We start from the raw sequence: 26,041 nt of genomic DNA, 5'->3' as shown, positions 1-26,041 counted from the left end.
AAAACCTGAGGACATCAAATACAGAAATATTCTGATTCCATGGATAGCAGATGTGGGAGCCATTTGCCCTCTTTGATCTCAGCTTTAAAAGTTAACCCAACCATAAACACAGAAATGTGAAATAAGTGGAGTAATAAACAGACACTTTAAAAATGTTCTTTATTTTCATTTGCAAATTTAAGGTCAATCTTCATTAATTTGCAGCGAGTACAAAAATGTTCCCGTTAGTCTAGTTTGAATTTAGATATATTTGTAAATAAAACTAAGCCTGAATTTTCAAATAACCATTTCTGTGCACAAATTATATAGCTCATTCTTTTCATATAGCATGTGAAACAGATTTTATTTCAAAATATTTTACACTTGGGTATCAGAATTACAAACAGAAATTAAAGGTTCTCAAAAAAATATGCCTGAACTGCAGAAGTACACACTAAAGACATTACAATATACACATGCTGAGACATGCACAAATAAATATTTATGTATATGAACATACTAGGTAGATCAAAAATACCTGTGTCCATTTTTTAGTGAAATCTCAGTGATTTAACGAATAAGAATGCATGTTTAATGCAGTGCTCATATATTGCTTACACAATAATTATAATTTCCTGTTTATGTCAGTACAAAATCATTTCAGTTACACAGTAAAACTGTGTGTCTTCCAGTCAATGTCCTACAGTGATGCTGAAATGAAGAAATACATTAAGGAATCATAAGGGAGAAGATGAAGGAATAGTGCAAGATAAAGCTGTACTGAGTCTTTGAGAAGATTAATTTGCCTCATGATGAATTTGTAACTGTAAATCCTCTCTCTTCTTTGGACAATATCCTTTTTCTTTTGAATTATTCCATTTCTCACATAGTGGAAGAAGATATATCAAGATATATAGGAAAATCCTATGTATATATTGTGTTGGAATTGTGGAAACATGACAAAGTTCCTTTCTGTTTAAAATCTGAACTTAGATAAATCATAAGAACTCACCATCTGTTGGCAAATCATTCCAGCAGAAAGTATGTTGTTTCAGTGTATCTGTAGAAATCTTCATGTGCAGCCAAGGGACATCAAACAAATTATGTGGCAATAATGTCTTTTTGGGGAAAATTACATTTTTAAAATCCTGGCATATAAGACAGAGATGCCCACAGGTTCATTATCTGAAAGTCCATGTCTTTTAACATGGTTATTTTAGTTGATGTCTTTGAGCCATTTGTATTTGAAAGATGATGCTCAAAGAACAGACCCTGTAAATAAGACTCCTCATTTCTAGGAAGGCCACCTGGAGTGAAAATATCCAGATGATTCTTTGGGCTTGCTTCTTCCACTACAACCAACATGAGAATCTATTATGAGGACTTTAAATTGTCTGAAGTGGTATAGACTAGATTCTGTCACCCTAATTATACAGAGTGGGGTATTATTTTATAAATTGGTTGTTTCTACTTGTGGTTATCCCTAGTAGAAGGAAAGTAAACATAAGTATATCCCAATCTGTGTACAGAGGCAAGATGTACATCTCCACAACAAGCTCTTAGTTTTATTAAGGTCACTGGAAGTTTGCACATCAAACACTAAGAAGCCACCTAGGACATAATGTAATTTCTTTTCAGTTACTAATGTCCAATGAATAAGAAGAGTAATGTACTACATAAGGAGTGTGTATAAAATTGCTTGTTACTAAACATGGCTTTTACCACAGAAGTTGGATCCAATATTTGAACGTCATAAAATTAAGTTTCAGGATATAAACAGGTCTAGGGGATCTTGGAGTAGCTCAGGAATATTATCATGAGCAGTCCAGGGCAGGCAGCATCCAGCACTTTGCAGCTGCCACCCTGATGGGGGGGATGTGGTCATCATAAGAAAGGTCTGTGCTATTGCCCAGATAATTGTGTACCAAGGCCATCTCCTGCAAACCATCCTGTCATCTCTCATGCTGAGAATACAAGACTCGAGAGCTGCCTCCCTGATGGCTGCTGGCGTGAGCCAGGGCTGCTTCATGTGCCATGCAGCTCATGGGCTTCCTTCTGTGGTGTGACCCAAGCTGTCTGACACATCTGGTCAGCACATCACCACTAAATAATTTCTTAGCTAATAAATAATCTCACTGCCAGGACTCCTTTGTTCTTGCATCTACTCACTCTAATGTGGTATCCACCCAAGGCCAAAATCTCTGGAACAGCTTCTTACACAGCAAACCTTCCCTTTTGCCTTCCTTCAAAATCCTGTTTACCCTTAAACTCATCAGGATCATTATTCACTTTCTGTAGCTTTCTTGTATCATACAAGTTTATACTGCACTCTCTCTGCCAGTAAATCCTTTTAGAATATGTTATGGTATGCAAAATTCTGGCTCTAACTCTGGATTCCAGTTTGTCTTTTTGTTGGAGTAATTAATAAACAATTCCTATTGCATAGACTTGTTGTACAACAAGGAAAATAACTCACACACCTAAGCAGCAAGCTATTAAAATGATCCTAATACAGAATAAGGGTTCAGTTCACAATCCTAATCTTGTGTGCTTGTTTTGAGTAGTTCTTTTAAACTTTAAGGATATATATATATTATATATATATATATATATAAAAGGCCCTTTAAGGATATATATATATATATATATATATATATATGTCTGATAGGGAAGGCAAATACATTTACCTCTTTTATCTTCATAAACATGCAAACTCACAGAGAATATATATTATTACTTCCATATTAAGAAGTAATACATTGAATTAATTCCTAGACTTCACTATACTGAACATTTATATTCCTTTTAGATATATATTTATTATAATCATGGAATACTGTGGTACAGGATGCTCACAATGTATTAAGTAAGTTCTGCACAGTGAATTAATTATATCTTCTCAAAGAAAGTTAATTTTTTGAATTGACATAAAAATATGACTTTAAAAATTGTGGTTATTTTCTTGTAATGTTAATGGTAACTTTTTTCCTAGTCAGACTGGACTTCAACATAATCGAAGGGGCATTTATAAAACAATCAAGTAGCCATAACTTACTAGTTAAGACTAGGACCTTCAAGTAAGGCTAATCAATATGAAAATTACTATTTTTAAGACCAAAATTATGTCAATACGGACAATAAATTAAAACCAAGTAATTGAACATTTAATATATAAAAATGTTACTGTATGACTTAACTACATATAGCCTATATATATAGTTGAAAAGAGATTTAGTAGAAAACTAGACTTTAGTCTCACTTTCTTTAGTTGTCTGGGTTTGTGTTTTAAAATATGTAAGTGTTTTAAATGAGCTCTGTGTGGGTTTGAATGTCCACACTCAAAACCCCTTTATGACTAAAAATGCAGATTCATTTGTTCATTTCCTGGTTTTAATTGTGATGAGCTGTACCCCTTATTATCCAGTCTCATCTTAATAGCAATGTGGAACAGGACATAACGAAGGGATAGTTAGTAAAAAGATGGAAGTTAGATGGAAGTTAGTAAAAAACAAATGTCATGAATTTCTGTGTATGTCTGTATGGTGCTGCTGCTTTAGACAAACAACGTCTACAGTGCTTGCAGGTGGTTTCCACAAGACCTGCTTCTGGAGGCACTCAGTAGCAGCTGCCTGCTGTATTCAACCTGGAACACCTAGAGATCTTCATGTCTTCAGTGAATGATATTTAAAGTGCAGTGAAGCTTTGTTAAGTCCATCGTCACCTGCAATTTTCTTCATTAATTGGCACAATTCTTTGTTTTTCTTCTGTCAATTTGTCTGATGCCTTTTGTAACATTACTGGCAACTTCTTGTGTGGAGGTTTTCTGTGTGTCCCATTTACTCTGTGAGAGTTTTAAACAGCACAGTGAGTTCCACGATGACAACAGAAAGAGTCATTGGTGATTAACCCTGGATTTACAGAAACAGTTCTATGTAATAAACAAAATGTCTCCAGCATATTTCACATGGCACTGTGATGCAGAGCAACTGTCTCATTCAGCGTGGACACAAGCTTTTATATCTGCTGCAAAGGCAGCGGGTGTCAGTAGGCTTTGGATCAACATTCTTGCCTATAATTATCATCTCTGCATGTGTGTACTATAAAGGCAGAGCAAATAAATCTGGTTTCAGTCCAGAAGTGAAAATTAGAGGTTCTTTTTGATGTCACTGTGAATAGTGCATCACTAGCCTGAGCTGGAATTTTCTGTACTTGATTTTTTTTTCTGATGTGAAAATACAGTTTTAAAGTAACACTTACTTCTGCCTGCATACAAGACCCAAGCACAATATATACCTTTCAGAGCTTCATCAGTTTATTTTCAATATTCAAAAAAGTCAGTCTTTCTGAGGCATGCAAGTGCATCTCTAATTTAAACTTATAGTTTTCCATCTCCCAGACTGTCTGCTTGTTGCCATAAGCAACGCACCATAATGCACAGGAAACTGGATAGGTCTAACAAAGTGGGCTGATCTGGGCTGATAGAGACACACAGCTGAGTTAGGTGGGTTTGATTATTGCATTGCCAGTGTTCCATGAGACTATTTGTCAGTGTAAGGAATGCCAGGTAAATTAGGCATTATTTACATGGTAAGAGTGCCAGGTAAAATAATGTCTGATAAAGTTCAGGCACTGACATAATGGAAGGTTCATATATATCACAGAGAAACACCTGGAGTTAATTTGTTGCTGTGTATTATTTCACATTTCTGCAGCCTGAATACACCAGCTCCTTTGCTATTTGCTCCCCCAGTGCTACTGCTCATGCAAGTACTTGCCAAAGCCTTCAATGAGAATCAAACTAGATTATTGTCAGTCAGGGACATAATCTGGATGCCACCTTTTCTTTGGAGGGGTATCTGACCAACTTGTTATCTTCACTGGTATTAGCACTCCTTTCTTTATTATCGTCTTCATCATCATCATCATCATCATCATCATCATCTTTTACTTCTAAATTGTTTTGACATTGCCGTCATGAGAGGATGATAAAATTTCCCAGATACAGTCAGTGTCAAACCTTTTCCCCTTCAACAGCACAAGCTGCACCCTGTCATAACCAAGTATCAAGGGATAAGGCAGATGGCTGCTTTAGAGCTTGATGCAGGAGAAAGTGAGTGAGAGAGAAGTTTATCTCCTGCTGAGACATGTGAGACATGGTTTATCTCCTGCCAGGCCACAGGCTGATGGCACTACCCAAGGCTCCCAGGAGCACCATGTGCTGCATTGCACTGTAATCTATGGCTTGTCGAGACAAAAGAAAAACAGTAGTCAGTGTTGAGGTAAATAAAATGGGTACATTTTGAGCTGCAGGGGACAATCACCTTTTCAACTCTAGGCACCTAAACTTAAGGTATTCACATTATATGCTCACCTTATGGTTCTCTAAACAGTGGAAGAACAGAGATGCAGAATGACAGACCAGAGCTAGAGCCTACATTAGATACTACACTTTCTCTCTAGACATATATATTTCCTTTTTGACTATAAGAAGTTTTGACAGCTTCTTATGTACCTGCATTGGATGTGGAGAATAATGTAAATGCTTTAGTTATCATCAGAATTTTTTTTGCACTGAACTGCAACAGCACAGATACATGTTACTGAATGTATCTCAGCTAGAAAATGCAGGAGGGTATCTTCCAAGTCATGGGACCTCAGGCAGGAACCCACACTTCACTGAGTAGTACCATTACAGTCAACACTGTCATTGTTAATATGTTGTGGGGATTTGCCCATACTTCCTACTAATGCAATACAGAAGTAATTTTCCATTCAATTACAAAATTAGCCAATTTTGTCTAACAGTAGGACAGGTACACAGTGTAATTATAAATTGTGACCAAGTCTTTTTCAAATTGGATTAATAATTATGTAGTTCTGTTTGACAGAACTACACCAATTAAAATTTCCACTACACCAATTAAAATTTCTCTGTGGGCTAGTGGCTATGACAAGCATTTGGGCTTTTCATTCACAGAAATCCCATGGCTCTAGATGTCATGCTGCTGTGGAATGTGTCCCTGTCCACCTGGAGGTGCAGTATCTCATGAAAAGATACAGCAGTATCTTTTATGTCACCTGGGAATATCTTTGTACTATAGCAATACAAAAGATAATAATACAATGGAGGTATAAAATAAATAGACATGTACTGATGTGTTGTGTGTTGGCAAATGCAAAGTGAAGTTCAATCCAAACTGCCTTTGTCATTTGCTCAGACCCCTTGGTTTAAGGATATGACCCTCAAGATGGGACAACTTCTGATGGGGTGGGTGTAGCTCTTCTGCCCCAGGCTGTGCTGAGGCACTTTCTGTGGAAAAATGTCAAAAGACAAAGCTTAGCAAGGAGGCGTGCCCACACTGGCAGTAATTCAGCAGAAACAAACTGTTCACGCCTGAGGAGCAGGGACACCAGGGGAGCTTGTTTCATGTGTGAGAGAGGCAGGAAACAAAGGCTGGAATTGCAAAGAGATGTTGCAGTCATTCTCTGTTTAAAAAAATGCAGCTAACAGGAATTAAACTGAAGGAATGACCCAAATGGTGACCAAAAGCTGAAATTTGCTTGAACTTGAAAACACATGTTCCTTTTCATGCCCCACGCAGCATGCTAACAAAGTAATACTTGTACAATCTTTACACGTACATAAAGTCACTCCAACTCCATTTAAGTGTAAAATTATGTCAACTGAAACTTTTTTCCCCCATCCTCGAAGAGAACAATATAAATATGACTTAATAGGGGAGGGAAGTCAGAGGAGACTCTTCCTTTGTGTCCTGGGATGGTCAACAGGCTGTACTCTCTCCTCCCCCATGGGGACACCTGTCAGGTAAACTTTCTTCCACAGCAATACTATTGCTTATGCATTCTGATATCAGTGCATTTATCAACAGCTATTTGTGGATCTTACTTTGTCCAAGAGGCAAGAAATTACACTATTTGTGAATGTGAAGTCTTAGTGAGTTTGCCAGGATTTACAGTGCAATGCATGTCTGTTTTGCATCAGGGATTGGGATCCTCACCAGAATTACTGAGCCACCACACTGCATCTCTGGCACCTCACCAGACTCAGAGTGCCAGATTGCTTACTCTGAAATATTGTCTGTGAAGGCCTCCCAGGATCTCAGGCAGATAATACTGAGTGAGAAAGGGAAGGCCCCCAGGCCCACTACATCTGCAGACAACATGGAAAGCAAGGCAGGGGTCTCCCTTCCCTAATTTTTTATGTGACAGAAGAATTGGTGTAGTCAGCAGGATTGCCATGGATAAACAGCTACAGAAGTATGAATATGCTCCTTCCCAGGCAGGCAAGGAATGAGCCCAAAAATTCTGGAAAGGCAGAGCAATTATTTGTGCAGTATTGGAGGCTCACTTATCTTACATGCAAAAGGGAATCAAAGAGTCCTTCTTCCCTCAAACATATTATCTATAGAACATGCTGCTTTGAAATCAGAAAATGGAGTATTAAAGTCATCACTGGCTTTTGAGAGGGAAATAAAAGAAAGATTGGAACCCCAAAACCAAGCTTATTACTGAGAAAGATAATTTTAAGATTCTACTTGCTTCAACACAGCACAGGGAAAGACAATTATAGCAGAAATTAGGTAGGAAAAAAAATGCAGTGTGAACAAAATCTGAGAGAGGAAATAAAGGGAAAGAAAACAACTGAATTGTTACTATCTGTGGAAACTGAGCAGCTGCACAGTTACAGAAAGAAAAGGAGATTAAGAAAAAACTGGAAGAAAAGGTAAAAAATATGCTTAAGGGGGCTGCCAATCCAACCAGCATTGTACAGATAAGAAAACTAATTGAAAACCATTCTCACCTTGGAGAATGGTGAAGAAGCCGAGGGGACAGTGGCCACTCACCATTGTCTGCAGGAGACTGAATGCCAATATTACACCTTTAACTACTGCTGTGCCAAATTTCGTGGAACTAGTAATGCAAATTCAGGGAGCATCCTATTCACAGAGGGCAAAACTAGATGTAAAAGACATTATTTATGATTCCACTCTGTGAATACTTCAAGGCTCAGTTCATGCGTCCCCAGAAGGAAGTGCAGTGTACCTTTGACAGATTCCCACAGGGACATAAACATTCACCCATGACTGCACATTTTGTGATTGCCAAACTTTTACAGTCTCACTCTCCCTACATGTGAAATTAGATGATATTGTAGTAAGAGGAGACTCCCCTGAAAAAGCAGGGGAAGCAGCAACAACAGCATGGCAAGCACTTCTCAAAATAGAAATTGAGATTCCCCCAGAAATGCCAAGGACCATGTAAAGGACTTTATCTGCTACATCTGCAGATAACCCAAAAGACAAGGAAGTCTCCCTTCCCCACATTTTTATCTAACACCTTCTCATATGAGAAACCAGCCATAAGCAGTAACCCACCAGCCATAGATTTTGGCTTTCTTTAATCTGCAGCAGCTCAGCAGCTGCTATGCAAACAGGGCAGCAAGTGGAAGCCTGTAGGAGGCAGGTGGGTGGGTAGGCAGCTGTGGCAGGAGAAGGCTGGTCTTTGGTGTAGCCCCAAAGCCTTGCTCTTACAATGTATACAATGTACACAACACATAAGTGAGGGGGGAAAGGGGGGAGGATCTGATCCAAAGCCCACTGAAGTTATTGAAAAGACACCTACTGACTTTTTCAAGCTTCATGTTCAGCTTTGAATGAACCAGGGCTCATGCAGTGCACATATTTTAAGCAGAACGTCAATTAAGGGAAAACATGTTCCTTTTCAGATAATTAAGCTAAATAGTTTGCATGATACATGCCACAGCTGGACTGAGTTGAAAGAAATTAGCATGGGGGCTTTTTTTTATTGTAGCAAATGTGTGTTACTCTGATTGACAAATAAAACATCAATTCTGTGGCTGTTCAGGCATGAAGCATTGCCAGAGGTGCTCAGCTCAATCATGCCATACCTGTAGTGCAGCCTGGCACCATTTTCTCATATCTCAAGACATTAAATACAGTTTCACTGCAAAGAGAAAGGCTGTCACAAAAGTAACTTAGACCTGGTTAAAGCTAGTGTTGGGCAATAGGGAACATAATTATACTCATACCTCTGTGGTCCTGAAGCCATTCTGTCTCTGTGCTGTAGTTCCCATGCCGTGGACTGTGGGGTTTGCACACTGAGGGCCACAGTTGTTCTTCTTCTCAGCATTCAGCATTCCAGCTGTGGCTGGTGCTGTAGATACACCTGTGTGAGCCAATTTCCCATCCTCCAGAAGACCTAGTAGGGACACATGGAATTGGGCAGTCAATTTGCAGCTGGCTCTATTTTGCCACGTTTTGTGATTGTGTCAGTGATGCAAGGTGTGGTACAGTACCACAGAGAAAGCAGTCTACCTCCCTGTGGCATCTTCATCCTCACATTTGACATCATTTGGCCTTTTTTCTATGGTCCACTTCCCTGTGAAACATTGGCTCAGAAAACCTGGGAAAACAGTCAATGAGTGCAGCATTTCAGTAGATTTTTGTCACCTGCAGGTCTCCACTGACGTCTCTACACACACACCTCCTTGCATGACCAAGAGTTGAATTTAAGACCCAGAGAAGGCCTCCTTAAATCTGTTCCAGTTCTGAGAAATGAAGGGGTCAGATGTGAGCATGACAAATGAGACCAATATGGATGGAAGGGTTGCTCTATGTGTGACCTTGCCTTGAATATCTTTTTCATTTGAAATTGAGAAAGTTAGAAAGAAGTTATTTCATGTTGTTTTATCTATCAGCAATCAAATAAATGAGTAATTTGCATTCTGCTCTAGCTGTGTGGATACACATGAATTGTACAATATGACATTGGACAGCATGGATGAATTTTCCCATCTTAATGCATTAACAAAAATCAATTGTCATTTATGGTGAGTGAAAGCACTCAACATCCATTGCAACTCTGAGTGGGAAATCCAAATACAAGGAGTAAGTCGGATGCATGACTGTTGCTCTCAATTTAGTTTTTGTCAAAGCTTATTTATGAAGAGCTTTATGTTAAAACAGAAAAAAAGAAGGCAAATTTACTAACTGGTAATGCAGGTATCAAACCTAGAAAAATTAAGGAGTCACAGACACTAAGTGAGAAAAAAGTATGTGGAAAACCAATGACAAGCCACTGCTGTATGAAGTGACATTGTGTCATCAAAACCTTCTACATTAATCAGGTAGGAATTCAAGTGCTGTGTTAAAGATATTTAAAAGAAAGCAAAGTCCTGAATTCTTTTTCAGAAATCTGTAAGAAAAGATGATTTGTTAGTAGAAAGCAACATTTGTCAGTATTAGCTAGCAAAGGCAATGACTGAATTCAATAGTTTCACCCAAATATTCAAAGCCTTGGCTTTGAAAATATATAAAATTTTGTGGAATTAAAAAGTCTTCAAGATCTCTTCTGACTCAAGTCATTCTATGATTCTGAGTTAAGAAGTCTGAATGCAAACTAGTCACTGCATTTCCCTGAGCAGTCAGAAGATGGAGGCAGAGTATTCCAAAGATGCTTTAACTTGTAGTGGTGGTAACTAATAATGCTGTCATCTATTTTTTGATAGGAAAAAATTGAGCTGAAACTTGAAAATATTATAATTTATTTTTTTAAAAATACTTCTCTCTTTATAAACTGCCTTTTCTGCTAGATATAAAAACGGATGTTGTTCTTGTGTCTAAGTTTAGATGCAACTTCAGTAAGGCAACAGTAAACTTCACCTCTCCTGCACCTCCCAAAATTGCCTACCTACTTATGTTTTAGGTCTTACCTCTTCCTATCACTCCACAGGACCAGAGGAGAGGCAAATAATGCCTCGGTGCAGAGCAGTAAGTGGCACAGGCTGATATTGTAGACAAAAGCAGCTGTCAGGAAGGGAGATGGAGAGGCAATGAGCCACGTGTGAGTCAGAGCTCTCAGCCAGGAGTCCACTGCTTCACCTGGCAGAGGAGCTCTGAGAACAAGCTTGAGCACAGCTTTCAACAGGCAAGCTGCACTAGGAATTACATACTAATTCCATTAATTGAGTCTTTGACATTTCAAACATCCAAATGATGAGTTTTAACTTCTCTGGAGTCATCCTATGAAATTACTTTCCACCATGTGTCTCTTTGGCCATCTGGCCTCTGACTAAATTGTCTGGTGAAACATCTGTCAGCTAAAAAGCCATTTTGTTATTAAGTCCAATTGTTCATTTATCAGATTGTGTTGCATCTTTTGGTCTTGCACAGAAAAGATTTTCTTACATCAATCCATTTCCAGAGGCTGATGGAAAATCTCAATCCTGAAAATAGTATATCTGATTCATTTTTTATTTCTGTTAGTTTGCAGCCCGAGCATACTTGCTGCATCCTGCATTGCAGGGGTGTGCCTTTTTTTGTAATACTTGTCAAATATAAACCGGGTATCAGTATTTGAGCCTTCCACTATCACTACTGTATTTTTATATGGATGATCACCAATACTAGGCAAAAAGATTTTTTATTTTATCATGTAATATGTTTGCTATTCTGAAGTTAAGAAACTATTTTAGAATTCATTTTCATTAGCAAATAGATGATTTAGTCAGTGGGCAACAGTTAGTGGCTTCAGTGACTTGCTCACTATGTATGAACACCAGGAAGAAATGACAGTGAGAATACAGAGGCAGTGGTGTTAAGAGCATGAGATTTGTTGGCAATCCATAAAGCAACACCTATTTTATAGACACAAGATGATTGCTAAACAGAGATGATGTTTAAAAAGGATTAGGAACACAGGGCTGGTTTTAAAATAGCAAATATTTTTGCACTGTTATTTGGGATTTGCTACAGTACACAAAAATAGTTAACTCTCTTATGTACTATTAGAATTTAAAAGCCAGCAGGGTGGCAATACTAAGGGTCTTGCCTCAGTGTGGTTTAAAACAAGCGAAGTGTTGAGATATTTATGCAATCCTCACAGCAGGGGTTTGGTAAATAATCTCCTTGGTCTTTCATGGTAGACCTTCAGTTTACATCAGTGTAGACATTTAAATGAACTGGTTCAGTAATGTTTTAATTCTCATCTTCTCATTCATGCCACCCCTGCCAAAAGCCTATGGGCCAGAGGAAACAGCAGATCCCACCTCAATGCTCTGTCAAATACCTATGTTTTACTTTCAAATGAACTGGCAAGGCTACAATATTTGTAAGAAACACACACAAGTTCTCTCTCAAAGGCCACAGGGAGAACACCCCTGCAGCAGCCCCATTGCTCATAAATTCATAAATCCAAGTGTACCTTTCCAGCACAAAATGTGCCTAAAAGAACTTGTCCTCCCATGGCAACATTTACCACCACCTTTCTCTTTGCTTGCTAGACTGCACAGGCACACTAAGTCTTGCCTTTCTTACCATGCCAATAGAAATCCCTTAGGCTGGAGCTTAACAAATGCTTTCTTCAGCAGCATCAGGGGAAAAAAGGGTTATTGTAAACTGAAATCAATCCTAGACTTATTCTTCCCCCCAGTGACGCAAGCAGTCAGACTGGCACAACTTGGGAGGTAGCAGAGGAATCAGAACAAGCAGCTGAAAGCAGCTTAGCTTTGTGTGCTCTCCAATAAAACAAAACAAACATGATAATTTTTAAATTTTGAATGAGTTTCCATAAATTGTCAGACAGCATCATCCCAATTTAGTGGTTTAGGAGATAGATATTTAAAATTGCAGTCTGAAAAATTGCTCACAGACTTGCAAGCTTATGTCTATTCAAATAGCTCTAAACCTCCCCCCTGCCATTTACTTGGGGAGGGAGCTGTCTAAGAAAGCTTTGAAAAGAATTATTTTAGTAAATAGGGTGTTCATCACAGAGAAGTCAGTGAAAATGTAAAATACAGAATGAACATTTAAGACATTAGACCTGTATTTCTTTTTTTTTTTTTTCTGGTCTCTTATTATAATGACAACACTAATGATAACCAAGGATAAACATTGCATACATGCTGCTCTAGTTCTTCATACAGCCTGGTTACACCTAAGAATTCAAATTATTCTTAATAACAGTATCTCATAAAGAGAAGAAGAAATATTTACTCTTAACTCTTTCTAACCAGATTTTTTGTATGAAGATTTTTGTATCACCTTTGTATAAAGATGATGTGGAAATGGGGGAAATCACCTAATTTATTCAATTTGTGAATGTAAAATTAGTCTAAAAAGCAAAGTTGTGTCATGGATTGACATCTGGCACAGAGAGACAGAAAAGAGATCTAGGAGGGACAATTCTGTAGCCCTTAAATATCAGGACCACAGGAAACATCTCAAACCACAAATAACACATAGGTAGGTCTGCCTGGATTTCCTGCACAGGCTTAATCAGAAGAGTCTTAGTAAGGTTCAAGATGATTTGAAAATTTCTGTGACTAAGAAAATCAGCAATGCTGCAGTAGCTAATACTGTCAAGAAGTTTGGGCAGGGTATGAAGCCTGCAGTAAGGAGGCAAAGTTAATCTTAGCCAAAAGAATCAACTATTTGTGAAGAAAATTATTCCACGTGTGTTTGCCATGGTATTCTCCCACTTCATTTTAAAGCAACAGGTAGTGACCAAAACAGGACATGAATTCTGACCCAAACAAGCTCTAGATCTGACCCAGTACCCATGAGACCCTGTGCTGTCAGGTGTTCTGTTATGGAGTAACAAGCATACATTTGTTTAAAGCAGGTGGCTGTTGATTAGCTAAATTTATACCTTTGGAACTGACTATGAACAAACCAGTAGGGTTCCATTTTCTAGTTCAGCAAGACCCTTTTTTATTTATCATGACTCTTATCTCATGTATAATGCATAAGATGCTGGTTTAGAAAATGCCTGCCTAAAAAGATGCTGCACTGTAAAGATGGACTCTGAGAAAGCTCACAGTGAAGACAAATGGAAAGTGTTATCACCACATACAGGTGCTTCCAGAGGAAATATGTGTTTGCAATCATCACTGAGTTTCTGGCATTTAATGCTAGTGATAACAAGTACAGAAAGCACTGAAACATCTGTTTTCTCTACCTATTTTTCTGATTTGAAACAATATATTTTTGGGAAAGCCACGCATCTGCAGGCCTGGGGACTGGTGCACGCTTTGGCTGCAAAAACAAGACGTAGCAAGGATCCAATAAAAAATGGAGTGGGGGCTGTGTGACAAAAGTCAGGTTTAAGTCATTTCCTCCAAAGCAGTAGCCTCACGGATGAGGCCAGATGCTCAGGAAATATGCAATAGCTCTTTTACCTAACAAGAAACAATTTAGAAACTTTCAGGCATATCAGAGTGGGTTTGTGAGCTAGGATGAAGGATCCAGATTTACAGAGGGATGACCTACTGCAGCAGGAAAATATTGTCAGAAACAATGTTTTGTATCAGTAAATACAATAATGCAATAAATTTGCTTCCCAGACATTCAGAGAATCCAGAATGATTTCTCTGAACTCTAATGTGATATGAATTGTAGACAGTGAAGCAAAATACAACAAACACATTTTCACTTTCCACACATTTTGGAGGTCTCTCCAAAGCTGTCTCCAGGCAGGCAGGGCTGAGCCATGCCAAGGCACACTGCTGGTGTGGGGAGGCAGCCAGGAGCTCTGTGCCTTCCTCCATACTTACAGGGGGATGCTTTTCTGAAGTGAGCTCATCCTAAAGCACAAACAAACTCTCAAGCTGCAAACCTTGATATCACTTGCATGGCCTAACTTCCCAAGTACATGCTAAATCTTTGCATGTTGGTATATTTCAATTTCAATTGGGGATACAGAATCACCGAATTACTATCTTGTAAACAAATTTAACAATGTTGCAACCATATCTGTGAAATAAAGGTGAATATAAAATTTATATTTATCCCAACTAGGAAAAGCATGATGCAACACTCTTTAACAAATGCGTGATCATTTCAAAGCTCCAGACAAAGGGTTCTTCATGGCAAATAGAGTCCAGAAGATGAATTAAAGGGAATTGGCCTGATCATCAAGGGAAGATGCAAAAGGTAAACTTGAGAGAATTGTAATCATGGTGCTAGGCAAAGACTTCAGAAAGACAACAGAGTTTAATGTATGAAGGTACAAATTTTGATAACTGTAACAAGATAGAAGAATCAAATTTTCACTATATTTTGGAATAAGTATTAGCAACATTTTGGAAGACCTTGACACCTGAGTACATCTTTTGCCTGGGAAAATGACACAGGAAGGATTAAGCAACTAACCAGTGCCACATGATGTGCCAGAAACAGATCACTCCTTCCTCCAAACTGAAAACCTGACACACAAATAGCAAAGCTCTGAAGTACTTTTCATAGTATTGATTTTCATAGTACTGAATTTTAGAAGGATAGAGAGTGGGGGCATTTGATTTTCCACATGCAAACATCAGCTGTGTTTCAATAAAGCCCATGAAAAATACATGTTTAAAATTATACACTCTGTACACAATACCTCATATCATGGGTCAAAATTATGGCAAATCAGCCTGTTTTCCAAAAGTGCTGGCTTTTGGCTCCGTTCCTGTCTAAACCCATCCTTAAAATGCCAAGAAAGAAGTTCTCCTTATAGGAGAGCACTGTGTGAGATGGAAAACAAGCAGCAGGCTGCTGGCCCTCTCTCAGTCATCCTTCCCACAGCAGTACCCACCCTGTTTTGAGCAGTGCCTTACAGCTGTAGGTGTTCACATGCTCTTCCTCTCCCTCTCATTTTCCTGGGCTTTCCTTCTCCTTTGGGATGTGCTAAAAAAATATCTCTCATTCCAACACAGACATGGAAAACATTACTATTAGTCTTATTACCTACCTAATCACACATGGAGTTTTAAGATGAGCAAAATTCATCATTTCAGTTAATCACACTGAGGAGCAGCAAAAATATTTAGGCAGACTAAATACAAATCCTCATGAAAAGCATTTAAAGGTACATGAAATGTGAGCTGAAATGACTCCTGAGTTTTGCTTACCAAGGTTCAGCAGCTGGAATTGAAGTTAAACATTCCAGGTAGTACATTGCACATTTGTTTTAAAAAATAGTGATTGACTACTGGGATAATTTACAAAGGCTTAGGCAAAATGTCAACCACTCGAAACCTGTAAATTCAGTCTCAATGTCCCAAAGGTATGTTATCTGTGGGAATTAACTCAGGAAAGTCCAGTGGGCTGTATGGCCTGGTGGCATTCCCAGCCTTACAGTCCATGAATATACAGAAGGATACTGCTGACTTAATCGGTGTAACTATCATCATAAAGTGCTTTGGCTTTAAGGTATCTGTATGCATGTGAAAAAGTCATCAGTCACATTTAGTGTTCACCCTAAAATGAAGGCAGTAACTACATTAAAACTTAATGCCATCAGCCATCAACCATCTTCTAGATAAATTCACTGCATTTTCCCATCTTTTCCACACACAGTGTAAACATTCAGAAAGCACTCAGGCATCTGCATTGTGCAAATGTCAGATATTCCTGCTTTTAGTAGTGCAAGTGCTTGAAACAATTCTGATGGCCCACTTGGGAAATGCTAGCAGTTTCCAAAAATGAAAATTGCAACACAAGGACAATATCCAGACAAAATGTACAGAGACAGAAACACAACTATATACACTGTTAGGAAACTGGTAAAAAAAAAACACAATCAAAATATTTCAGTCAGTCAATAAAGAATGGGCTGGTTATTTTTCTCTTCAGTAGCTAGCATGCATCTCAACCAACTAGCCTAAATTTCCCATCTCCCAGGAGGAACGAGGCTCAACATTGCTTTGTTTTAATCAGCTGCTTAAAATGTTAGGCTCAGTTAAGCAAACAGCAATGCAGAGGAGCTCAGTGAACTCAAGGAAAACTTAAAATGTAAAGTCCTGGGTCACAGCCTCCAGTTGCCCATGTTAAGTGGTAAAATACCACTCCTTCTTCTACTTCTTTGACTTACTTTTAACCTGTATTTTTCCAAAACAGAACAGAAAAGGCACTGTGGCAGTCTAGGGAAGCAGACTGGCGTATTATTTTCTAATGTATTCATCAGAAGATAAAATTCCCTTATTGCATTATTTCTTTGTGCACAGCAAAGGACCAAGCCACTTGTTTCATGTGAGACAACTGCTGAAAAATGTATGCACTCACCACACAGACAGAGAGGTCTGGTCCTGTACTCCAGAAAAGAGGGCTGCTTGGTGCAGGTCAAAGAGAAAGCCTTACAATAAACTGCTGGCTTCGATCATTCTGTTCCTGAGTCTTAAGTATTACAGATTTGATTTAAGATAAAACCCAACTTTCAATCACAGTTGTTTTTTTTTTAACTGCAATCTGTTTTAAACATGTGAGGAACATGTGAGGGAAAAAAGTTGGAACTAGCAATATCATTTCTGTTTCTATGAAGATATATATTTCTAGAACTGATTACAGTTAAAGAAAAGAGATTTTGGCCATTTCAATGCTGAATTACTGCAATATGTGCTTTATGTGGAAATTTTAGAAATTTTAATCAATGAACAACAAGGTAAACTGCACTCTGTGTTTCCTGTATGCAATACATGGCTCTTCTGCTTTGAGATTGTCAGGAATCTTTGCTTAAAGCTAATTAAATTTTTAATTGTTTGCTGTGAACTTTACATTCCTAAACTGGAAAATGCAGAATTAGAACTGGCTGGAAAGTGTAAATACATTCCCAAGGAAAAGAAAAAACAATTTTAAATGTCCTGGATCAGGATATAAAGGCTGAGATGAGGGAAAGAGTGCTATTTCCACAAAAAGAGTAATTTTGCAGGGCAATTTCCTTCTCAGCATTTTGCAGGCAGGATCTGCCATTGACAAAACCACGATTCAGGTTTTCTGCTCAGAATCTTTCAGACACTCTCCCTCTCTCACCATCCCTCCTCCCCACCACGTGTTGCAGAGACAGTGTAAAACCCCTTCCTTTAGTTAATGACAGACCTTTGGCTCGCAATAACTAGGAATATTTTTGCCTTTAAAGATTTCAATGCGGCAAAAAAGAGGGTTTTTTTCACAGGGAAGTAATTTGGAGAGATGGTTCCAGTTCATCTTCCTGAAAATCATCTCTATTGATGCTCAACAGCCTTTCTGCTTTCTGGTACTTTGACAGCTGGGAAAGCCTTTCATGTAATTCAAGTGCTCCTGTACGTGACATTTTTAGCAAATTTACTTTATCAGTGGGAAAATCATTGTACTGGGGTAAACTGTGGGTGATCAATCCTAGCAGGTCTGCTTTAGACTGTAGGGAGGGTTTATCAGGACTGTTAGCCACTAACTAAATGGATGCTAATCAAAGCCTGAGATGTTTTGTGGAAAGATTATCACAGTTTAGGTTGGCTGGCATTACAGCTTTTGCAGAGTTTTGAGAAAATCCCAGAGGCAATGAAGAGGCTGCTGGGGAAGGAGGAAGCATCTGGAGAACCCTGTCCAGCCCCTGCCCTCCCTTCCTGTCACAGGCCTGAGAGGTGGCTGCTCCCACCTGAGACACGAGAATGGGTCAGGAGGCTTCATGCAGTATCTGAACCACCTACTCTCAAAAAAGATTGAAGTTTTCCCAACAATTGGGTCTGACACATCTCACAGAATAGCAAGCTGAAGGGTCATAATAGAAAAAAATTTCTCATCTCTCAATTATCTTTCACACTTAAGTTCTGCTATCTATGGATGCATCCTTTTTTATGGCAGTGGATATTTATTAAAAACCAATTAATTTAAAAATACTTCCAGAGGTGGTGGGGTAGATTGCTTAGCATGATCTGATGGGCCAAATAAGTATTGGCGCCATTTTTAAACTGAAATGTGAAATTAAACCATTATTGCACTATCAAATGACAGCAAAGTTGAAAATGTATAGAATGGAAGAATTAACAGCTAGGGTTGGGCTGAAAAATATGGTCATTACAAAAAGTTGTATTTATCATCTGAGTCTGATTTTTTCCAATAATTTCAATACTCTCTTGTGGAGCAATAAATAGTGGCTTAGGCCAATACTGTAATCCTTAATCGGCTTCTATGCCGAGCAACCCCCTACTATATGATCTACTGTACAAGAAAATCCTAACAAAGGTTTTAGTGTAGTGGTAATTTTCCTGCCAGAGAAGACCAAAGTGAGACTATGTGAGAGGAACAACCCTGCAGACACCAAGGTCAGCAGAGAAGGAGGGGAAGGAGGTGCTCCAGGCACTGGAGCTGAGATCCCTCTGCAGCCCTTGGTGCAACCCATGGTGAAGCAGCTGTGCCCCTGCAGCCTGTTGAGGTCCAAAGGGATGCAGAGATCCACCTACACCTGTGCATGAGACCCATGCTGGAGCAGGTGGATGCCTGTGGAAGAGCCAGTGGAGAGAGGGCCCTGCCCCAGGCTGGAGCAGCCTGTCCTTGGAGGACTGCACCCATGGAAGCGTGACCCACACTGCAGCAGTATTGGAAGGACTGTTTGCCTGTGGGAGGAACTCACTCTGCAGCTGTTCACAGAAAGCTGTTGCTCATGAGATGGACTCACACTGGGGAAGTTCATGGAGAACTGTCTCCTGTGAGATGGACCCCACGGTGCAGCAGGGGAAGGACTCTTCTCCCTGAGCAGCAAGAGAAGCCTTGGGTGATGAACTGACCATAACCCCCATTCCCTGTCTTCTTTAGCCACTGGGGAAGGACGTAGAGCTGGGAAGGAGGGAGAGGTGGGGAGAAGGTGTTTTTAAAGGTTTATTTTACTTCTCATTATCCTGCTCTGATTTTGTTAGTGTAGTAAATTCACTTCATATCACTAAATTGAGCTTGTTTTGCCAGTGACAGTATTTAATGAGTAATCTCTCTCCCAGTCCTTATCTCAACCTTTATTAAATTTTATCTCCTCTGTCCAGCTGTGGAGGGGAGTGGGTGAGTGCTTTGGTAGATGCCTGACATCTGGCCCAGGTCAACCCACAACAATGTGTTGAATGGGAAATGGCAAAGGCACTGCTCTCACAGATTCTCACTCCTCTCTCCAGCTGCTCTTCTGCAGGTTCTTCCCCCACTTACTTCTTAAATGCGTTATCCCAAAGGTGTCACCACTATTGCTGATGAGCTAAGCCCACCCAGTGGTGGATCCATCTTGGAGCTGACTGGCTCCTCGGGACGTGGGGAAAGCTTCTAGCAGCTTCTCACAGAAACCAACCCTGTACCCTGCTCCATTCTACAAAGCATTGCCCCAAAACACAATACATTATTATACCCAAGGTCTGGACTAAGATGGAAAGGGAATTGCTGCAATATGTCTACAGTCCAGAAGAGCTGCATTTATTCACTTTTACTGTAATTCTGAACTGTAATAAGGCTATCTCCTGAAAATATCACATCAGAATCACTGTTATAATTGTTTATTAAACATACCAGATTTTGAAACAACCCATTAATAAAAGAACATAAGGACATAAGAGCACAAAGAGATCCTGATATACCCATGTATTGCACTGATCCCTCTTTACCCCTTGACCTAAACCAGATGGTTTATTAAATATTTCTCTGCAGTCCAATTCATGAAAAACACTCTGCTGCACCGGGTTCATAATTTACAACCTGATGTTTGCTTATTTATGTCTGTTAAGCTCTTAGCTTTGCGTACACCTGGTGCACGAGGGAGCGGATGACGGCAGCGCGGTCCGAGCCAGCGCCAGTCCCTGTTGTCACGGCAACTGGAGATCGCACAGCCCGGCCTCGGCTGCGGCTGCTCGCAGCCCTCTGCCGCTCACGATGCAAAACTGACTGACCAAAACTTCCCTGCGAGAGGTTACCTCTGAAACGCTGCATTTTGCATGCTGAGGCTTGACCAAAGCCTAGCTGCAAATTATGAGCCTGGTCCATAAAACGTCTCGGAGTTGTCAGCGACCAGAAAAGAGTGGAGCAGCAGCATGGGCCAGGCATTTAGCCCCAAAGAGCAGAGCAAGAATCATTCATAAACACACAAGTATATTAGGGCAATTATGCAAGATAAACTGTTAGCCAGCCAGATTGCTAGATAGTGATAAAATTTCTCCTGTATTCCTCTAATTTGCTCTATTTATTTTACAAAGGACTCGATTGCCCTCCCATTTCATAGCTATTTTGCAAATGTCTTCACTGATCCCAAACTGCAGGTTTCATTCCTGGCAGACCGCTTACTGCAGTTACCTTTGCTGATGCCATGGGTAAGGTTTCCTTCTGAGTACATCAGGAGAGTCTGTGAAACACGGATAATGTTTTCTTCAATATGCCTCAGGAAAAAAATTACTTCACTAAGGAAAAAGTGTAAAGTTCAAAGAATAAAAAGCACTTTTTAAAAAAAAAATCTGCTACTGTGTGTGACATCATGATAAAAAATCAACAAACAATTTAATAGATGAGGAAGAAGTCAGTCCTGAGGCAATCAGTATTCAATTTTTCCATTCTGAGATGAGAGAATTATTTTTTACTATATTTTTTACCATATTTTTTATGGTTACTACATAATTTAAAAATTAATTACTTTTATTTGCATTTCAATAACAATCCTTATTAAAGACTGGGTTCTTACTGTGCTGGTTGCTGTGGGAAAACAGTAATGAGAGATCCTTTCCTAAAGTACTTGCAGCCCACGGGGTAAATTGATTCTAAAGTCTCTCTGACCACAAGACAAGGAGCCATATCCACTCTGAGGCACTTTCAGGTATAATAAAGAAGAAATATTTGAATACAGCAGCTAACTTAGTAAGTGAAAATAGAAAGTAGTAGAAATAAGATGGCTTTAAACCTGCTTTAAAACAAACAAAATTAATTTTTGTTAGTTTATATTGAATGTGTTAATAGAGTACATTTACAGTTCTGGTTTCTGGTAGTTAATTGTACAGCTTAAATTCATGGGATATACATATACATGTACATGTACATATACATTCCAACAAGTTATCCCAATATAATATAACAGGTTGTGCAAACATGTTCCAAAATACTTGACAATTTTTGTGTGCTTTTTGTGAATTCGACCTTTTCCCCATGGTTTGAGTGCAAGCCGAGGTGACTGCCCTGGGGGCTCATCTGTACCCACAGATTATTACTTCCCCTGAAAGTCATTACTTTGCTAACACTTCCACTTAGCTGAATCAGACCTTCTAAAGAGAAAGCAATTTATGCAAAGAGTTGCAAGGATCAAGGAACAGTTACTAAGCAGAAATGAAGTCTATTATTTCCCCCAGCTATAGCCTATGCAGTATTTCAGTCCTGTGAAGAGTTCTTTGCTCACATAGCAATGGAGGTTCTTCCAAGAAATTGCTTTATTGTAAGGGCTCATCGTGATTCTTTTTCTTTTTCTCCCCCTCACAGAAGCCACTCATCCTATGAACAGTATGTACACTTATTTTCCAGAAAATGCCTTTCAATTCCAGCACGTGCAGTGCTTCATGAAGTTATTTATTACTTTTCTATCCCTCTTCATTCATACCTGCTTGCCCTGTTCCTCATTGCCAAAGCCTCAGCAGTGTACTGCAACACTATCAAGTTACATAATATACATTACTATAAAAGTTACAACCACCTATATTTGTGTCTGTTGGTGACTTCTCATGACCTAAGTCACTTCTCATGAACCTAAGAACATCTCTCTTATTTTAGGTATGTTATAGCAACTAATACTGTCCTCTATGTCTTCCTGTAAAAAATAAGGAGATTACAATACACTTTATAAAAATAAATGTAAAAAAATCAAATAGGGAAATTAACAAATAGTCAAAAAAGGGATCAATTGAAATTGGAAAAATAGAAATGCAAATTAGAAAACAAACAAAAAAAACCCTCAGTACTTCCCTATTAATTTAATAATATTTAAGCTTTCAAAATGCTTTGGTAAAGGTACAAACATTTGGCTACAGAAATACTTATAGTTCCAATGAAAGCAGGCACAGAAAGCTGAATGTACTAGTTAAAAACAAGAGAAGCATATGATGAAATTTGTGGTGGTATGAAATCACTAAGATTAATATATGGTAGTTACTAACCCTTTCCTCATTGATACACTCTCTGATTCTGTATACATTACATTTCTGAGTGATTTACTCCTCTTTACATTTTGATGTCCAATTCTGTTTTTTTCTTTCTACAACTGAGACATGTTTGCAATCACAACCACCTTTACTGCTTTTGTCTTTTCCCCAATTTTTTTTTCTTTTCCCAAAATATTTCTTTTATCCTATCTCTATGTCTCTCTCTTCACAGAATTTCACCAATTTATTCCAAATGAAAAATGAAAGAGAAGAACTTCATCCTCTTTCCCCATCCTCGTTTGGCTGATGCCCTTCCCTGCTGCCTCCTCCCTTTCTGTGTCCCAGTTACAGCACCTTCCTACCTTGCCTTGTGCCGGTGTCATCTCCCATTTCCCCATCTCTCCCATTCTGCTCTGGTCCCCTCCCTTACCCTTCCTTTTTGTCTCTCACTCTAAGGTAGTTTTCTGTTCTCACAATAAAGGCATGCATTCCTCTTCATGTCTTAATCCCGTATTTGACCTCACTTGCCCCTCCAATTGCTCCTTCTCCCTTTCATCTGTAAATTCACTTGAAGTGCTGTTTCTAGTCCCTGGAGTACCTCTCCTTATCCCTATTCCTTCCCTACCTCAAACCTTATGCTACAACAGCTCTCCCTGAAGTACTTTATTACTTTTGAGGCACTAATTGGGAGCAGTGTGTGTTCCTCGGGCTCCTTAAACTGCTGCTCTGTTGAAGAGTGAATCTTGCCCTAACTGAAGTTCTACTCATCGTTTTTGCTTCTACTCTGTCCTTTCCTCATCACCTTCCTTCTAATTTCTTCTGCAAGGTTTTCTTGTAAAGCTTTTCATGCCTTCCTCAGTCTCCATTGGTCTCGAGTGTTGTTCTCTTCTTCTTATCTCTGCTGTTCTCATCTCTAAACACAAAGTCAATTCCCACATTTTTCTAGAAAGAATACTTACTGATCTACCTCTTTATTGCCTCCTATTCAGAGTCAGATCTTGGACTGTCTAGCTTCTGTTTATGATGTTTAGGCACCAACTCAAAGTAAACATGGCTAAGATAATGCTAAGTGTGGATAAAAAGGTAACACTGTTTAGCTTTCACTGCTGGAGATGACACTGTTATCTGTCATTTTGAACTTACTGATCAGCATAATCTCAAACCTCCTTAAATTTCTTATCTAATCTTCTTTAATATGGTATTTCATAGACCCATTCAACTTCAAATTCTCATAATTTCCCATGTGACTACGACAGAGTCTTTCTTTAGCCTTTAGGAGTACAACATAGACCCTTTGTGACTTCTCCCTCTCTATCATATTTTGGTCAGCAAAGAGTTGTGGTCTCCCTGTTCCAGCTGGCTTGTGATGCCCATCTTTGTGAATTTTCACTTCTGCACTTACATAATTTCTTCCTGGTGCTTTGTTACTGTCTACAAAAAGTCTGTAAAGCTACTTTTTTTCATCTGAGCCTGCCTATAGGCATTTACTGCTTTATATGGAAATTATAATTATTCTGGGCAGCAACCATTTGTAGAATATCTAGCACAATGGATTTCTGGACTTAGGCTGAGATTTCTAGATACTGCTGCAATACACAATAATTCTTAAATAATTTCAAACTGCTCAACAGATCAGAGCTCCTCAATCCCTTTCCCATATCTGTCGCTTCTGTAACACCTCAAGTGCACAACTAGGGATGTAGCATACTGACAAGAACTGGGAAATTCAAACTTGCAGGTCTGCTCTTGTGCAACCCACCCTCAGGTCAACTTTCCGTATATCAGAAGGCATCAGAGGTAGTGTGAAAGAAAGCTTCCTCTTCCCTAATTTCAATTTATTTCTTAAGTTACTTGTCTTGCAAAAGAAAAAGCCATGTATTCCACGGCAAGAGCCTCAAGGACTGAGTTCTCTTCCCTTCTGATAACACAGTTCTACAGCTGACGGCGTCCGTACGCTCTCGCTCGTAGCCGAGCACTGCCGAGAGAGGATCTCTAGAGCCCGAACCGGCTCTGGTAGCTCAGAGCCCGTAACGCGGCGGCGCCGCTCTCGGCGCCGCCTGGTCCCGACTCTGCCCGGTCCCGGGGCCGCTCCTGGCGCTGCCCGGTCCCAGGGGCCGCTCCTGGCGCTACCCGGTCCCGGGGCCGCTCCTGGCGCTGCCCGGTCCCGGGGCCGCTCCTGGCGCTACCCGGTCCCGGGGCCGCTCTCGGCGGGGCTGGCCGGGCAGGGCAGACGCTCCGAGCGCTCCGAGCCGCTGCAGCTTCAAAGCAGACTTGGGCGCCTGCATTTCTCGCCGTGGGGGCTGGAGCGGCGGAGTACGTTCTTCTCACAGCAGGAACACGGGTACAGCCCCCTCCATGCACACACACGGTGTGTGTGTACGGGTATATACAGCGGGTGTCGGTACACACAGCGTGTGTAGCTGCACGTACAGGGTGTGTAGGTGCACACACACGGTGTGCAGGTGAACACACACGGTGTGCAGGTGAACACACAGGGTGTGTAGGTGCACACACACGGTGTCTAGGTGCACACACACGGTGTGCAGGTGAACACACAGGGTGTGTAGGTGCACACACACGGTGTGCAGGTGAACACACAGGGTGTCTAGGTGCACACACACGGTGTCTAGGTACACACACACGGTGTCGCCGCCGTTCCCCTCTCCCCGGTGCCCGCTCGCGTCTCCCGCACTCACCGGGGCGCGGGCCGCCCTGCTCCCGGCCGGGGCCCTCGGCGCTGCCGCCCTCCTGCGGCGGGCTCTCGGAGTCCGTGTTGGTCAGCCAGGTGGACTCGGTCTCCCGCGTCCAGCTCTCGTAGTAGCGGGGCTCGATAGCGTCGGCCCGGCTGCCCCCGCAGCCCATGGCGACGCCACGCTCACAGCCGCCGCCTCCGCCGCCGCCCGGGCACCATGGCCCCGCCGGGCACGGCCGCCCCGCCGGCCCCGCTCAAGCCCTCAGCCCCATCCCCGCTCGTCCAGCTCCCCCCGGCTCCGCTCGCCCGTCTACCCCTTCTCCCCGGCTTTATTACCTCCGCTGTTCCCTCCCGCACCCCACCCCGACTCCTGGCTGTCCCCTCCCCTTCTCCTCCCTCAACCATCTGCACTCCTCTCCCGCTTCTCTCCGCTCTCCCGCCCCACCGCCTCC

At 40.5% G+C, this 26,041-nt stretch overlaps 1 protein-coding gene across 1 annotated transcript; it reads right to left on the bottom strand.

Moving 5' to 3' along the window:
* Positions 1-3,489: 3,489 nt before the first annotated feature.
* BAALC (BAALC binder of MAP3K1 and KLF4) lies at positions 3,490-25,759 on the bottom strand. Its single transcript, XM_053977138.1, has 3 exons — positions 25,594-25,759; positions 9,050-9,219; positions 3,490-3,820 (listed from the first exon to the last, which is right to left on the bottom strand). Exons 1-3 carry the CDS (start codon positions 25,757-25,759, stop codon positions 3,716-3,718), a joined length of 441 nt encoding a protein of 146 aa, XP_053833113.1. The 3' UTR covers positions 3,490-3,715.
* Positions 25,760-26,041: the final 282 nt, after the last annotated feature.

Source organism: Vidua macroura, chromosome 1 (genome assembly GCF_024509145.1).
Source record: "Vidua macroura isolate BioBank_ID:100142 chromosome 1, ASM2450914v1, whole genome shotgun sequence".
Taxonomy (NCBI): Eukaryota; Metazoa; Chordata; class Aves; order Passeriformes; family Viduidae; genus Vidua; species Vidua macroura.
Note: the sequence above shows the minus strand (reverse complement) of the source record. Positions and strands in the feature narration are given on the sequence as shown.

Excerpts from the sequence above, each read along its gene's own strand:
- BAALC (XM_053977138.1), bottom strand. The coding sequence starts at position 25,759 with ATGGGCTGCGGGGGCAGCCGGGCCGACGCTATCGAGCCCCGCTACTAC. Across the intron at positions 9,220-25,593 it reads GCAGGGCGGCCCGCGCCCCG|GTCTTCTGGAGGATGGGAAA; the intron begins GTGAGTGCGGGA and ends TGTCCCTACTAG. Across the intron at positions 3,821-9,049 it reads ATGGCTTCAGGACCACAGAG|AGTAAATGGGACACACAGAA; the intron begins GTATGAGTATAA and ends AAACTCTCACAG.